Source organism: Anabrus simplex, chromosome 3 (assembly GCF_040414725.1).
Source record: "Anabrus simplex isolate iqAnaSimp1 chromosome 3, ASM4041472v1, whole genome shotgun sequence".
NCBI classification, from domain to species: domain Eukaryota; kingdom Metazoa; phylum Arthropoda; class Insecta; order Orthoptera; family Tettigoniidae; genus Anabrus; species Anabrus simplex.
Window position 1 is genome coordinate 326438827 of NC_090267.1, and position 15199 is coordinate 326454025.

Below are 15199 nucleotides of genomic sequence, written 5' to 3' on the forward strand. Positions count from 1 at the left end.
AATACTTCCTTCTCCTTTCTTTTATTTTTTACAATTAATTTGTTCATATGTCTTTCATTTTGAGTGATTAACATACTTCAAATTTTTATTATTTAATTTTTTTAAATTGTATTTGAATTGATTTCTTATATATTGGTACCTCTGACATGAATAAATAAATAGCAGAGACATAACATAAATTTTCAAAGCTTGTTTCCTCAAAAGTAAGTTTTTTAACTTAGCACCGGTTCTACCATCTGCTGGTAAACAGGTGATTTATCCTTCATGTGAAAGGTTTACTTCTGCCCACAGCTCTACCAGCAGCATAAACCTTAGTTACCTGATGGGTAAGTTATCGGCCACTTCAAGGGTCAGGTAAGACTTTATACATCAGCCAAGTCCTGAGAGCTCAGCTGTATATTTTAGCTCAGTATGTGAATATAAACATTATATATATATTTAACCCCCCCCCCCCACACACACACACACAAAATATGCACATATTACACAACTATCAACTAGGTCTACATATACCAGAGAAACATAGTCTATTGGCGTTCACACACTCAACTGTACAGTGCACATGTCAGTCGGTTGCTTTCAGCAGGTAATCTCAGCAAGCTCTCTTGAATTTACTTAATGAGTCACTGTCCCTGATACTGACTGGTGAGGAATTCCAAGGTCTGGAACCAGTCACATTAGAAGAATTGTTATACACAGATGAATGGTGAAGAGAAATTGCAAGGGTAGATCCAGCGCGAGTATTACAGTTATGAAATCAAAGAGAGAAAGTAAAATTTAGAGGAAATGTACTGAGGCGAATTACTACGTAGGAGTTTATGTATTAATACAAGTATGTGATATTTACGTCTTTTATAAAGTTTTAGCCAGTGAAGTTCTTGATAGTAAGGAGTTACGTGTACATCATAGCTCAAGTTAAAAATGAATCTGAGGTAACAGTTGAAGGCTTGCTGCAGTTTCATCGTTTGATCCTTAGTTGTGCCAACAAGGATTACGTCACAGTAGTCAAGTATCTACTGTATAAGCTTGACCATAATGGCCACCAATGGACCGTATTGAATTCAATGAATTATACTGACAAGGTGGGCCTTTAAATAATAAATAACAGTAGTTGAGGACAGGAAGAATTAATGTCTGCACTACTGTCATGGAAAAAAGTATAGACACCCGAGTTAGTAGGATAATAAATGTTTATCCTTTGTCCCACATAGAAACAGACTAAACCAAAATTTAAAACCAAAACCAAACCCCTTTGCACTACAGCCCTTGAAGGACATGTTGTTGTTTGAGTCATCAGTCCATAGACTGGTTTGATGCAGCTCTCCATGCCACCCTATCCTGTGCTAACCTTTTCATTTCTACGTAACTATTGCATCCTACATCTGCTCTAATCTGTTTATCATATTCATACCTTGGTCTACCCCTACCGTTCTTGCCACCTACACTTCCTTCAAAAACCAACTGAACAAGTCCTGGGTGTCTTAAGATGTGTCCTATCATTCTATCTCTTCTTCTCGTCAAATTTAGCCAAATCGATCTCCTCTCACCAATTCGATTCAGTATCTCTTCATTCGTGATTCGATCTATCCATCTCACCTTCAGCATTCTTCTATAACACCACATTTCAAAAGCTTCTATTCTCTTTCTTTCTGAGCTAGTTATCGTCCATGTTTCACTTCCATACAATGCCACGCTCCACACAAAAGTCTTCAAAAACATCTTTCTAATTCCGATATCAATGTTTGAAGTGAGCAAATTTCTTTTCTTAAGAAAGCTCTTCCTTGCTTGTGCTAGTCTGCATTTTATGTCCTCCTTACTTCTGCCATCGTTGGTTATTTTACTACCCAAGTAACAATATTCATCTACTTCCTTTAAGACTTCGTTTCCTAATCTAATATTTCCTATATCACCTGCCTTCGTTCGACTGCACTCCATTACTTTTGTTTTGGACTTATTTATTTTCATCTTGTACTCCTTACCTAAGACTTCATCCATACCATTCAGCAACTTCTCGAGATCTTCTGCAGTCTCAGATAAAATAACAATATCATCGGCAAATCTCAAGGTTTTGATTTCCTCTCCTTGGACTGTGATTCCCTTTCCAAATTTCTCTTTGATTTCCTTTACTGCCTGTTCTATGTAAACATTGAAAAGGAGAGGGGACAAACTGCAGCCTTGCCTCACTCCTTTCTGGATTGCTGCTTGTTTTTCAAAGCCCTCGATTCTTATCACTGCAGACTGATTTTTATACAGGTTGTAGATAATTCTTCGTTCTCGGTATCTGATCCCTATCATCTTCAGAATCATAAATAGCCTGGTCCAATCAACATTATCGAATGCCTTTTCTAGATCTACGAATGCCATGTACGTGGGCTTGTCCTTCTTGATTCGATCCTCTAAGATCAGACGTAAAGTCAGGATTGCTTCACGTGTTCCTACGTTTCTTCTGAAGCCAAATTGATCTTCCCCCAACTCAGCTTCAACTTGTTTTTCCATTCTTCTGTAAATAATACGTGTTAAAATTTTGCAGGCATGAGATACTAAACTAATAGTGCGGTAGTTTTCACACCTGTCAGCACCGGCTTTCTTGGGAATAGGTATAACAACATTCTGCCGAAAATCGGATGGGACTTCTCCTGTCTCATACATCTTGCACACTAAATGAAATAACCTTACCATGCTGGTTTCTCCTAAGGCAGTCAGTAATTCAGAGGGAATATCATCAATTCCAGGTGCCTTGTTCCTATTTAGGTCACTCACAGCTCTGTCAAACTCTGACCTCAAAATTGGGTCTCCCATTTCATCAGCATCAACAGCCTCTTCATGTTCCAGAACGAAATTATCTACATCGTTACCTTGATATAACTGTTGGATATGCTCCTGCCATCTTTCTGCTTTGTCTTCTTTCCCTAGAAGTGGCTTTCCATCTGAGCTCTTAATATTCATGCACCTAGATTTCCTTTCTCCAAAGGTTTCCTTGATTTTCCTGTATGCAGCATCTACCTTTCCCAGGACCATACAGCCTTCGACATCCTTGCACTTCTCCTTCAGCCATTCTTCCTTAGCTACCTTGCACTTTCTATCCACTTGATTCTTTAATCGCCTGTATTCTTTTCTGCCCTCTTCATTTCTAGCATTCTTGTATTTTCGTCGTTCATCAATCAGGTCTAGTATCTCCTGAGTTATCCACTGATTCTTAGTTGATCTTTTCTTCCTTCCTAACATTTCTAATGTCCTAATGTCTATTACAAAAAAATATATGTACTGATTAACATCAGTGCCAATAGAAGCAGAATGCTTAAATACCAGGGTCAAAATAGCCAGCACTACTGACAATTCCAAAACTGGCAGCAAAAATTAGGAAGAAAAAATGCTCTCTTTATATTTACCATTGCATAGTGTATAGAAATAAGCAACAATTAAATATCAGAAATTACAAGAGGACTACTGTACTGCAATAGAGAAATTAAGATCAAACTTCCTTATAGTTCAGAAGGCATAACTTTGGGCCCTGTCAACAATGCGCAGGATCTGCAGCTGTGAATTGCGGCCTCAAGGGTGTGCCTTGTGTTCAAACCAGTGTAATGGCAGGAAGTGCCCGAAGTTATACCTTCTGAAATATACTTGTATGTCAGATAAAATTGTACAGTTCTTACCCTAAGTTCCATGTGTCGAAAGTTGCAATGCTGATTCAGGCACTTGCCCTGTTGCCAAAAAGTGCACACAGTTTCACAACCTAAAGCAGATGGTTCATGACGGAACAAGCAACCATCACCCTAAAGAACATAATGAATTGTTACTAACATTACAAAATTCAGAAATAGTTTTTCATGATTTTAAAATGTAACTAACTTTACCTTTAAACATGTTGAATAATAATAAAAATAGCAGTCATTATTTTTTCTAGGGGATTCCATCTTTTCAAATATGTTCAATCTGGAAAGAAGATGGAAAACAAAAGTTAGTTTAAATAATCATAAATCAACAGAACTGAATGAATATGAGTAGATTAGTTAAATAAAATTTAACCACACATGAAAATGAAACCAATAAGTTTAAGGACTATTAACTAAAATGCAAATTACTTTCAGATCATTCTAGATGGTAAATGAGAATAAATAATGTAAACTCCTTAAAACCATAATGAATCTGTAATTTATATTTGATCTAATTTTAAGACAATTATATTCTAATGTGGGTAAAATGTCAACAACACCCATCTTTTGGCTGTTTATTTTATGCAGTTCAAACTTCAAGGTCATATAGAATGAGACCTACAGTTTTCTGGGGAATCCAAGCCACGGGAATGTGGTTTCTCTCGGTGCAAATCCCACAGCGATCACCAGGTATCAAACCACAGCTGCCTTGGTTAGAGGCCAACACTAAGCCATTGAGTGACCATGCCGGCATTTACCTGGAATAAAGGGAAAGAAGTTGATGATAAAACTCTTCTTAATGGGCAAAAAAAAACAATCTTCCAAATCTCACATAACACAAAATTAGTAATTACTACGATCTGGATTCTTAGGTTTCTTCTTTTCATCTGAATTAGAAATATTTGTATTTTATGCCCATATGAGAATCCTATCGAACCTAAAATGGGCTAAATGAGACTAAAATCTAAATAAGGTTAAAATGGCCATTTTAAAATTTTAAAATCCGTTAAGTAACTCTGTTTTCTTTCTCACATCCATATGGAGCTACCAGTTACTTTGATTTTAACACTGACTGATCACATTACACGAAAGCTGTAGGACTGATCAGAACCTTCCTGGGGGCTGCTGACAGAATACAAGGGAATCATCATCATCATCATCATCATCATCATCATCATTGGCGCGACAGCCCTTTGTGGGCCTTGACCTTCTGAAGAAGTTTTCCCCATTCTTTCCTGTAAAGTGCAGAGCTCCTCCAATTATCTTTACATCCCCTCTCACCCCTTCTTCCCACCTTAACTTTGGTCTGCCAACTTTCCTGACTCCTTGTGGCACTGCATTAAATATCTTCTTTATCATTCTGTCATTAGCATGCAGCACATGTCCTGCCCACTCCAACCTTCTGATCTTTATACGGTTGACAATGTCTGGTTGTTATATAATTCATGATTATATCTTCTTCTCCAAACACCATTTTCTTCCACTGGCCCAAAAATTTGCCTCAAAATCCTTCTCTCAAATATACCGAGCTGTCTTTCATCAGATTTTGAGAGTGTCCAGGTATCAGCACCATATGTTAATACAGGCTTTACTAAAACTTTATACATCAGGACTTTAGTTTTCCTGAACAGCAACTTAGACTTCTGATGTTTTCTGAGGCCATGATAGCACTTGTTAGCAGACAGTATAGGTTTTTGGATTTCTGAATAACTAACATTGTTCTTGGAATTAACTTCTGATCCAAGGTAGGTAAAGCTACGCACAACATCAAACTTATACGAGCCAATTTTTATGAATGTAGACCCACTAGGGTGGCCTTTCTTGGTTACGGGCATATACTTAGTTTTTCCTTCATTAATCTCTAAATTCATCTTTCTGGCTGCTTTTTCAAGGCTTGTTGAAAGCTTCATTCAATGCTCTTGGTGTTCTTGTGGTTAAATCAATATCATCTGCATGTGCCAAAATATGAACTGATTTATATAAGATTGTGTTGATACTCGCATCTCTAACAACTTTCTCCAAAGCTATATTGAACAAAAGGCATGATAATGAATCTCCTTGCCTAACTCCAATCTTGGTCGTTACAGCACTTGATAACATATTCTGGATCTTAATTTGATTCAGAGTATTTTCCATGGTAGCTTTCACAAGAACGATCAATTTCTTACGGATCTCAAACTCTTCCATTGCTACATAGAGATTACTTCTATCAATGCTGTTAAAGGCTCATCTCAAGTCAATGAAGAGATGGTGTGTATCAATTCCAAATTCTTTACATTTTTTAAGTATCTGGCGAATTGTGATGATCTGATCAATAGTAGATCTTCCTTGGCGAAATCTGCATTGATAGTCACCAACCGCATTTTCCACGTAAAAGCACCAATCTGCTAAAGAGAATATTGTAAAATATTTTATAAGCAATGGATAATAAGCAGATAGTTACAACACATCATGATATCACCTTTCTTATGTATCGGGCAGATGATACCTACATTCCATTCATCAAGGATTGTTTCAGCTATCCATATCTTGGCCACTAGTTTGTGAAAATGTTTAATAAATTCTTTTCCAGCATTTTTTACAAGCTCTGATTGTATTAAATCCATTCCTGGGGCTTTGTTATTCTTTAACTTCTTAATGCCAAGCTCAACTTCCTCAATAGTAGGTATCAGCACTTCTATGTCTAATTTTCTTGTATTTACAGGAGGTAAGGTTACTTGGTTATCACCTGGACTTTCATTCAACAGTTCATCAAAATATTGGCCCCATCTTTCTAGTATTGCTTCCTCACTGCCCAGTATTATACCATCTTTATCTCTACACAAACTTGTTCTAGGCTGGAAATCCTTATGACTTATTTAACTTCTAATAGAAAGCTCTCACATCATTCATCCCTTTCAACCGTTCCATTTCTTCTAATTCTTTCCTCTCATACTGTCTCTTTTTCTTCTTGTGCAATCTCTTTTCTTCTCGTTCTATACTATTCCACTGCTTTTCGGGTGTGTTTCCTCTGTTGCATTCCTTGTATGTTTCATTTTTTAAGGTTGTTGCTCGTGCACACTGTTCATCAAACCAATTGTTGTGCCAGATTTTCTCTTCCCTTCCTAAAACTTCATTTGCAGTTTTTAATAGTGTGTCTTTAAAATTTTTCCAGATTTCATCAATACTCCCACTATTAGGCAAATCGGTCAGGGCCTCATTAAGCAAGCTAGCATATCTGAGAGCAGTTTCAGGCTCCTTCAGCTGAGCACTGTTGAACTTTCTTGCATGGGATCCATGTACCTTTCTTGCATTAGATATTCAGCTTCTAATAGCTGCTACCACAAGGTAGTGGTCGGACTCAATATTGGCCGCCCTATAACTTCTAACATCCACCAAGTTAGAGAAGTGTCTTGTATCTATTAGGAGGTGGTCAATTGGTTAAAAGTACTTCCATTTGGAGACTTCCATTTCATTTTATGTATGTCCTTGTGATTAAAAGTTGTACTACCCACTACCATATTTTTCGAGGATGCAAAATGTATAAGCCTGATTCCATTATCATTAGAAATTTCATGCAAGCTATATTTTCCAATACAAGGTCTGTATTTGTCTTCCTTTCCTATCTTTGCATTCAAATCCCCGAAGATTATTTTACAGTCTGCTCTTGGGCACTCATTATAAATTTCATCCAATTCATCGTAAAATGAATCTTCATCTTCTTCTCTTCAGTTGGAGCATGTGCACAGATAAGACTGTAATTGAAGAACTTCTCTCTAATTCTACGTCTGCATAATCTACGCGATTTTGCCCGAATATCCATGATAAGGTGTTTTATCTGCTTATTGACAATAAAACCAGTACGAAACATGTGATCCTTCATGTGGCAGCTATAGAATACCATGTGATTTTTTCTTTGTATCACTCCTTCACCAATCCATCTCACTTCTTGAAGAGCAGTAATATCTAGTCGATACTCATCCAGCTGATCAAGCAACTTTCTTAGGTTTCCAGCTTGGTAAAGAGTTCAAACATTCCACAAACCAATTCTTAAGTCCTTTAAACGTTTGCGAGGTCATCGTAAAAAAATCAGGCCGGCTATTTCTTCTTCAGATTTCGTAACAAGAGTTTATTACAGATTGGGTTGTCAGCCCAACGCCAACCCCCAGCAATCCTGGGGGGCCGATGTTTTCTTTCAGGGGTTGTCTCCCTTAGCTGGTGGATACCCATTTTGAAGCGTCGGGAACTCGCTTTTTCGCCCTTACATGACTTAGCCATGTACACGCAGTGTACCCGTAGCCCAGGGGCCACGGCGTGGACATGCATGTATCGGACTTGGCAGGAATAAATGGCATTTCCTGTGCTTTATCTTCTTTTTTTTTTTCCTAGGGGTTTTACGTCGCACCAACACAGATAGGTCTTATGGCGACGAGAACTGTGCTTTATTAGTACACTTCCACCAGCAAGAAGTGAACCCACAGGACCGCATACTACCCCTTCGGAATACAAGGGAATGGAATACAGTATTCTCAAAAAAAGAGAAAGGCATAGGGTAAGACATTAACCTTGCCTCCACCAACAGGATAATGAAAAGTGAATTTCACTCTCGCGGATTGGCTACAGTTTTTCCCATCGCTTTTCTATCACTACTGACTTGTGAGAGTATCTTTAAGTTGCTTAGCGAGGTTGTCTGACATAAGCGAACTTCAATGCTAATGGAAAGACAATATTCTGTTAAGCCTGTTAAAAGAAAAGTAAGTACTGTAAATCTTAATAATGAACGACAGCAGGGTTCTCTACATAAAGCTTATAAATGCCATAAAAGATTGGTTTAATTATACCATGATACAAATCGTCCTAATTCTATCATTTGTATACGTCTCCAGTTGTAAATTTATCAAAATTTCTATAATAGGCTAAAACTACTTTTACAAAACCCTAAAAATCCAGGCTACGATTTATATGCAATAAAAATGGCTAAATATGTACATACATATAGGCTAAAAAAGATGTCAAAATATGGAATGAAATTTGGATCATATTTTATAAAAATGGAGAAAAACAATGTAAAGATTATCTATATTGCATCAAATTTTAATACGTGTACAGTTATAGATTTATTGCTTAAACATGAAAGTCACAAACAGAAACTTAAATTAAAGTTAAGGAACAAGAATTAAATATTTTGGATATGGATCACAGTGGGTTAAGTGACAAGGCCAAAGCCTACAATAAATTAAGTATATATTTTGGTTCCACCTATTCAATATAAGAATATTTATGCAAGTTACATCACATATCATTTACAAATGGTACCGGTTTCGACTCCAGATCTGGGTTATCATCAGCCGATAGTTCAAAAAGTCCAAGTAAAAACACAAAATCAATGCACAGACATGTAACAAGAACAAAAAGGCAAAAAATTAATAGTTAAAAATAATTGTTTGTGGTGAAAGTTCACATGAAGCTGTATATCATATCATAGGATGTGTTAGGCTGGGTTATTAAAAATCTTTAAAATCTTGATGCGAGGATAAATGAATACAATGATAAATCTCACAAAACATGTGAAAGATATATGAATCTGGGTCATTAACACTTTAAAATACATATAACTATTTGACATTGCTGGAAGGAAAATTGAAGTCAAACACTAAAGTGTTGATTAATATAAAATGCAGGTTTCAGCAACAAATAAGAATCCTAGCTGACATTCGATGGTGTCTTTAAGATCTATGTCCAAGTAATTTTTGAGGTAGTGAGATTTCATGTGAAGGTCACATTTTACTGAACAGTGGTTGTTGTTAGTCCCAGTTCGTCTTCTCCCAACTCAGCTTCAACTTGTTTTTCCATTCTTCTGTAAATAACACGTGTTAAAATTTTGCAGGCATGAGATACTAAACTAATGGTGCGGTAGTTTTCACACCTGTCAGCACCAGTTTTCTTGGGAATAGGTATAACAACATTCTGCCGAAAATCAGATGGGACTTCTCCTGTCTCATACATCTTGCGCAGTAAATGAAATAACCTTGCCATGCTGGTTTCTCCTAAGGCAGTCAGTAATTCAGAGGGAATATCATCAATTCCAGGTACCTTGTTCCTATTTAGGTCACTCACAGCTCTGTCAAACTCTGACCTCAAAATTGGGTCTCCCATTTCATCAGCATCAACAGCCTCTTCATGTTCCAGAACCAAATTATCTACATCTTTACCTTGATACAACTGTTGGACATGCTCCTGTCATCTTTCTGCTTTGTCTTCTTTCCCTAGAAGTGGCTTTCCACCTGAGCTCTTAATATTCATACACCTAGATTTCCTTTCTCCAAAGGTTTCCTTGATTTTCCTGTATGCAGCATCTACCTTTCCCAGGACCATACAGCCTTCGACATCCTTGCACTTCTCCTTCAGCCATTCTTCCTTAGCTATCTTGCACTTTCTACCCACTTGATTCTTTAATCGCCTGTATTCTTTTCTGCCCTCTTCATTTCTAGCATTCTTGTATTTTCGTCGTTCATCAATCAGGTCTAGTATCTCCTGAGTTATCCACTGATTCTTAGTTGATCTTTTCTTCCTTCCAAACATTTCTTCAGCAGCCCTACTGACTTCATTTTTCATGACTCTCCACTCTTCCTCTATAGTGTTTCCTTCAGCCTTTTCATTTAGTCCTTGTGCAACATGTTCCTTGAAACAATCCCTAACACTCTTTTCTTTCAACTTGTCTAGATCCCATCTTTTTGCATTCTTTCCTTTCTTCAATTTCTTCAACTTCAGATGGCATTTCATGACCAACAAGTTGTGGTCAGAGTCCACGTCTGCTCCTGGGAAAGTTTTGCAATCCAACACCTGGTTTCTGAATCTCTGCCTAATCATAATGAAGTCTATTTGATACCTTCCAGTGTCTCCAGGTCTCGTCCACGTATACAGCCGTCGTTTGTGGTGTTTGAACCAAGTATTGGCAAGGACTAAATTATGATCAGTGCAGAATTCAACCAGCCGACTTCCTCTTTCGTTCCTTCGTCCCAATCCAAATTCTCCTACTGTACTACCTTCTCTTCCTTGGCCTACCACTGCATTCCAGTCTCCCATCACAATTAGATTCTCGTCACCTTTTACATACTGTATTAAATCTTCTATCTCTTCATATATTCTTTCAATTTCTTCATCATCCGCTGAACTAGTAGGCATATAGACCTGCACTATTGTGGTGGGCATTGGTTTGGTGTCTATCTTGACGACAATAATTCTTTCACTATGCTGGTCGTAGTAGCTTACCCGCTGCCCTATTTTCTTATTCATTATTAAACCAACTCCTGCCTTTCCCCTGTTTGATTTCGTGTTGATAATTCGGTAGTCGCCTGACCAAAAATCTTGTTCTTGCTGCCAACGTACTTCACTTATCCCAACTACATCTAACTTTAGCCTATCCATCTCCCTTTTCAGATTCTCTAATCTACCACAACGATTCAAACTTCTAACATTCCACGCTCCAAATCGCAGAATGTCAGTTCCCATCTTCCTGATGATCGCCCCCTCTTGTGTAGTCCCCACCCGGAGATCCGAATGAGGGACTAGTTTACCTCCGGAATATTTTACCCGGGAGGAAGCCATCATCAGTACATCATTCATACAGAGAGAGCTGCATGTCCTCGGGAGTTAGTTATGGCAGTAATTTCCCGTTGCTTTCAGCCATGTAGCAGTATCAACACAGCTAAGCCATGTTGAGTATTATTACAAGGCCATATCAGTCAATCATCTAGACTGCCGCCCTTGCAACTACCGAAAGGCTGCTACCCCCCTTTCGATGAACCATTCGTTAGTCTGGTCTCTCAACAGATACCCATCCGATATGGTTGCCCCTGCGGGTCGGCTATCTGCATCATTTGGACACGCAAGCCTCCCCACCGCGGCAAGGTCACATGGTTCGCAGAGGATCACTATCGACAACATTTTCATACTTTTCTTTCTTTTATCCCTCTTCTCAGATTAAAGCCGGGATTTTATAGATTTTCTTGTTATCACTATCGACAACATTTTCATACTTTTCTTTCTTTTATCCCTCTTCTCAGATTAAAGCAGGGATTTTATAGATTTTCTTTCTGTCAGTAGGCTTCATGTTAAGAGGAAAATTGTCCAGCTTTTAAATGTTAATTCATTGCATCATGTGTGTAAGGAATGTGGTGATATAATGTTTTTTAAATGAGAAAAAAGATAACTCTAACCGTAAAAGTTCAGGCAGGAATGCTAAAGCAAAAAAAGTAATGCATAAAGGCTTTTTTTTTTGCTAGGGGCTTTACGTCGCACCGACACAGATAGGTCTTATGGCGACGATGGGATAGGAAAGGCCTAGGAGTTGGAAGGAAGCGGCCGTGGCCTTAATTAAGGTACAGCCCCAGCATTTGCCTGGTGTGAAAATGGGAAACCACGGAAAACCATCTTCAGGGCTGCCGATAGTGGGATTCGAACCTACTATCTCCCGGATGCAAGCTCACAGCCGCGCGCCTCTACGTGCACGGCCAACTCGCCCGGTAATGCATAAATGAAAGATAAACACATTTCACAGCAGTCCATTTCACATCTTTATATGTCTAATTTCAGTCTTTAAATAATACTCTTTTAAACAATTCTTCAATCATTTATCCAGAATTGCTTTAGCAACTTCGAAGTTAATATCTCAATAATACTTTCTTTCTAGACGTAATTTATTTATCCATTTTCGTATATGCATTTCCATTGATATTTGAATTTAGCGCGACTTTTCAGGTCGTCACTAGGAGCGCCACCGTCGAATTGTCTCCCATTTTAACAAGGCTAAATCTGAAAGTGTCGCGCATTGTCTCTACTGTATTTGTTCGTAGTTACGGCTTTCGCCGGTCGAATGTCATCATTACCTCTGCAAAAACAAGATGTACCGTACCACAATCCGGTGAAGGCATGCATATGACAACTGTGTGAGAAAACATGTGATCGTTATCACATCGAACTATGTACAAAGCGAACAAAAACCACAAGTGGATACGCAAAATTAAATATTAATAATAATAATGCGATTTGTTTTACGTCCCACTAAGTACTTTTTAACGGTTTTCGGAGACGCCGAGGTGCCAGAATTTAGTCCCTTAGGAGTTCTTTTACGTGCCAGTAAATCTACCGACAAGAGGCTGACGTATTTGAGCACCTTCAAATACCACCGGACTAAGCCAGGATCGAACCTGTCAAGTTGGGGTCAGAAAGCCAGCGCCTCAACCGTCTGAGCCACTCAGCTCGGCAAAAACTAAATATTAATAGAAATAATATTTACATCATTTCTTTTGTTGTACTCTGCACATTTGTGCCCAGTTCCAATAAAAAAATGTCAGACTTCAACTCTCGTGGGCCCAACTATAGCCATAACGGTATAAGCAAAACTTATTCCTGGCGGAATTTACAATCAACTTTAAGTCATATAGCTGTTCTTAACGGCTGACGAAAATTAACCAACAAACGTGGAGAGTAGTAGAGTTCTAGCAGATTTTGACCGAGGCATCATGCATGAAAGGCCGGCGTTATTTGTTAGTGATTGACAATGGTAAATGTATTACCGTACAATTTCTTTTTTTCTTCATAAATGCAATGCTGGTGAATTTACAGCATTGTGTTTGTGGGCAAGAAGTTACATCGTCATCAGCAAGACGATTCATTTCGAAGCGCAGACAGAGGAAAATAGAAGTGTAAATTGTCTTTGGGTGATAATTAGAAATTATACGAATAGTATGATTAGCACCTGATAAGGATTATGCATGAATAGAATGTTAAACAAACTTTACATTTGTGTATTTCATTTATTACAAAGTTGAGTACGGTACTTGCAAATGTATTGCTGCGCCGTAATAACTCGCTCAACAGAATAGGAGGCTCCGACCTCCGATTGAAAGCGCGCCAAACATCTGCTCCGTTGCCAGCACAACTCATGGAGGCGCCCACAGAAGACAGAATATCTAAGAAATGCCAACTGAAACGCCAGACAAACACGTGACATTGCCGGGAGTTCCCTGTAATGAGAGCCTTGGAGCCTTTTTCCTTTTGGTGTGCGTTACAACTTACAAGTGTGATGACACGTCACAAGTACGGTAACGTAAAGTTTGGTTCGTGATAAAAGTGAAGTGTGACCTAATAGCCTGCCTACTATTTCCATCCATACTTTTGAATCGCTGCTTACTCTTCGTTGCATTCTCGACTACACCAAGAATGAACCGCATTTCTGGCGATGACAACCTTGTGTTACTTCAAAACGTATTACCATGGCCACTAGTGAAATATAACAAAATGTAACAATAATAATAATAGTTTCTTCATGCAAGACATGACAGGTAAAAATCCAACAATGTTTCATAAGTAACCAAGTTGAATTTTTCTGGAAGGGACCTATACAGATCTAAGATTGTTTCAGTAGGCTACAGATTGGTTAGCTTTGTTTTCCTATATCAGAAAAATTTAATTAAGTTTCTCGGGATTATGAGGGCATTATTTTCAATGGTTTTGAATACATTCATTTTTAACTATATTTTCTTGTTTCATGAGAAAATATGTAGGTATGTAAATGATGTAAAACGACCATGTAGATTTCAGCAAAGTGGGTGGCGCTGGTCATTGTATAAACAGAGACTTCAGCTCCATGTAAGATTTGGTTTCAAACATACGAAAATCATTAGAAATTAGAATAAATAAAAGAGTTTTTATAATATTCAAAATCAATTTGTATTTTCTTTTACATGAAATATAACATTTTGAATATTCTGATTGGCTTTATAACTTCTGACTGTATAATTGAACAAAATTTGCAGAAATGTACTGAACGAATTTTAGAGTTCCTACTTCTTCCTATCACAATTTTCTCATGAAAAAAGAAAATATAGCTATTAATATCGACACTTTTGTACAACTGTTGTTGAAGTGTCCTGAAATTTTGTGCAATTGTTCCAGTGACTTGCACATGTTCACATTTATGAAATGGAGTACATGGATATGAACTCCACTAGTTTTAATTCAGATTTGTTGATCAGCATATGAAGTTGTTGTCAACTGAAGGTAAGACTAATTTTAATAATATCATCTATCGTATAAGATTAGGGATGATATGTTTGCATGTTTTAGGAACACATTAGGTCTTTATCTTCATTAATTTTTGTGTCCTTTTCTACCCTTTTATCTGTAAAGACACCAAGACGCCTTTATTATTGTCTTTTAACTTATGTTTATATTCACCACCTTATAAAAGCCAGTCATCAGCAATAGGTACGCTATTCATATACCAAGTGCATTCAAAATACTCTCCTAAGCACAGCATTTGTTGAACATGAAGCATGTAATGTACTAAAATAAAACACTACTCCCCTTTGACATATTTACAAAACGACTTGCATTTTTTCAGTTGCCTTGTGATAACTGCCATAGTTAAATGACCAACAGATGTAAACCATACTATTTATTTACTGGAATTTCCTCATTAAAGGACTGGCATAAGATAATGTATAAATTAGTGAGCAATCAATTAGCTATTGATAAAATATTTTTTGATACACTACCAA

General features: G+C 37.6%; 1 protein-coding gene across 4 annotated transcripts in view; it reads right to left on the minus strand.

The window, feature by feature from the left end:
- The window catches only part of LOC136866312 (zinc finger CCCH domain-containing protein 11C), a 97725-nt gene that overhangs the window by 72418 nt on the left and 10108 nt on the right, over positions 1 to 15199 (minus strand). For 3 of the 4 annotated variants that reach the window (XM_067143157.2, XM_067143158.2, XM_067143156.2), the window contains 3 exons: positions 4279 to 4414; positions 3858 to 3936; positions 3657 to 3776 (listed from right to left, as the gene is read on the minus strand). In XM_067143157.2, the coding sequence (XP_066999258.2) occupies positions 3657 to 3776; positions 3858 to 3917 (180 nt within the window). In that variant the 5' untranslated portion in view covers positions 3918 to 3936; positions 4279 to 4414. The remainder of the gene's footprint in view (positions 1 to 3656; positions 3777 to 3857; positions 3937 to 4278; positions 4415 to 15199) is intronic. The other variant, XM_067143159.2, reaches the window with a different exon arrangement.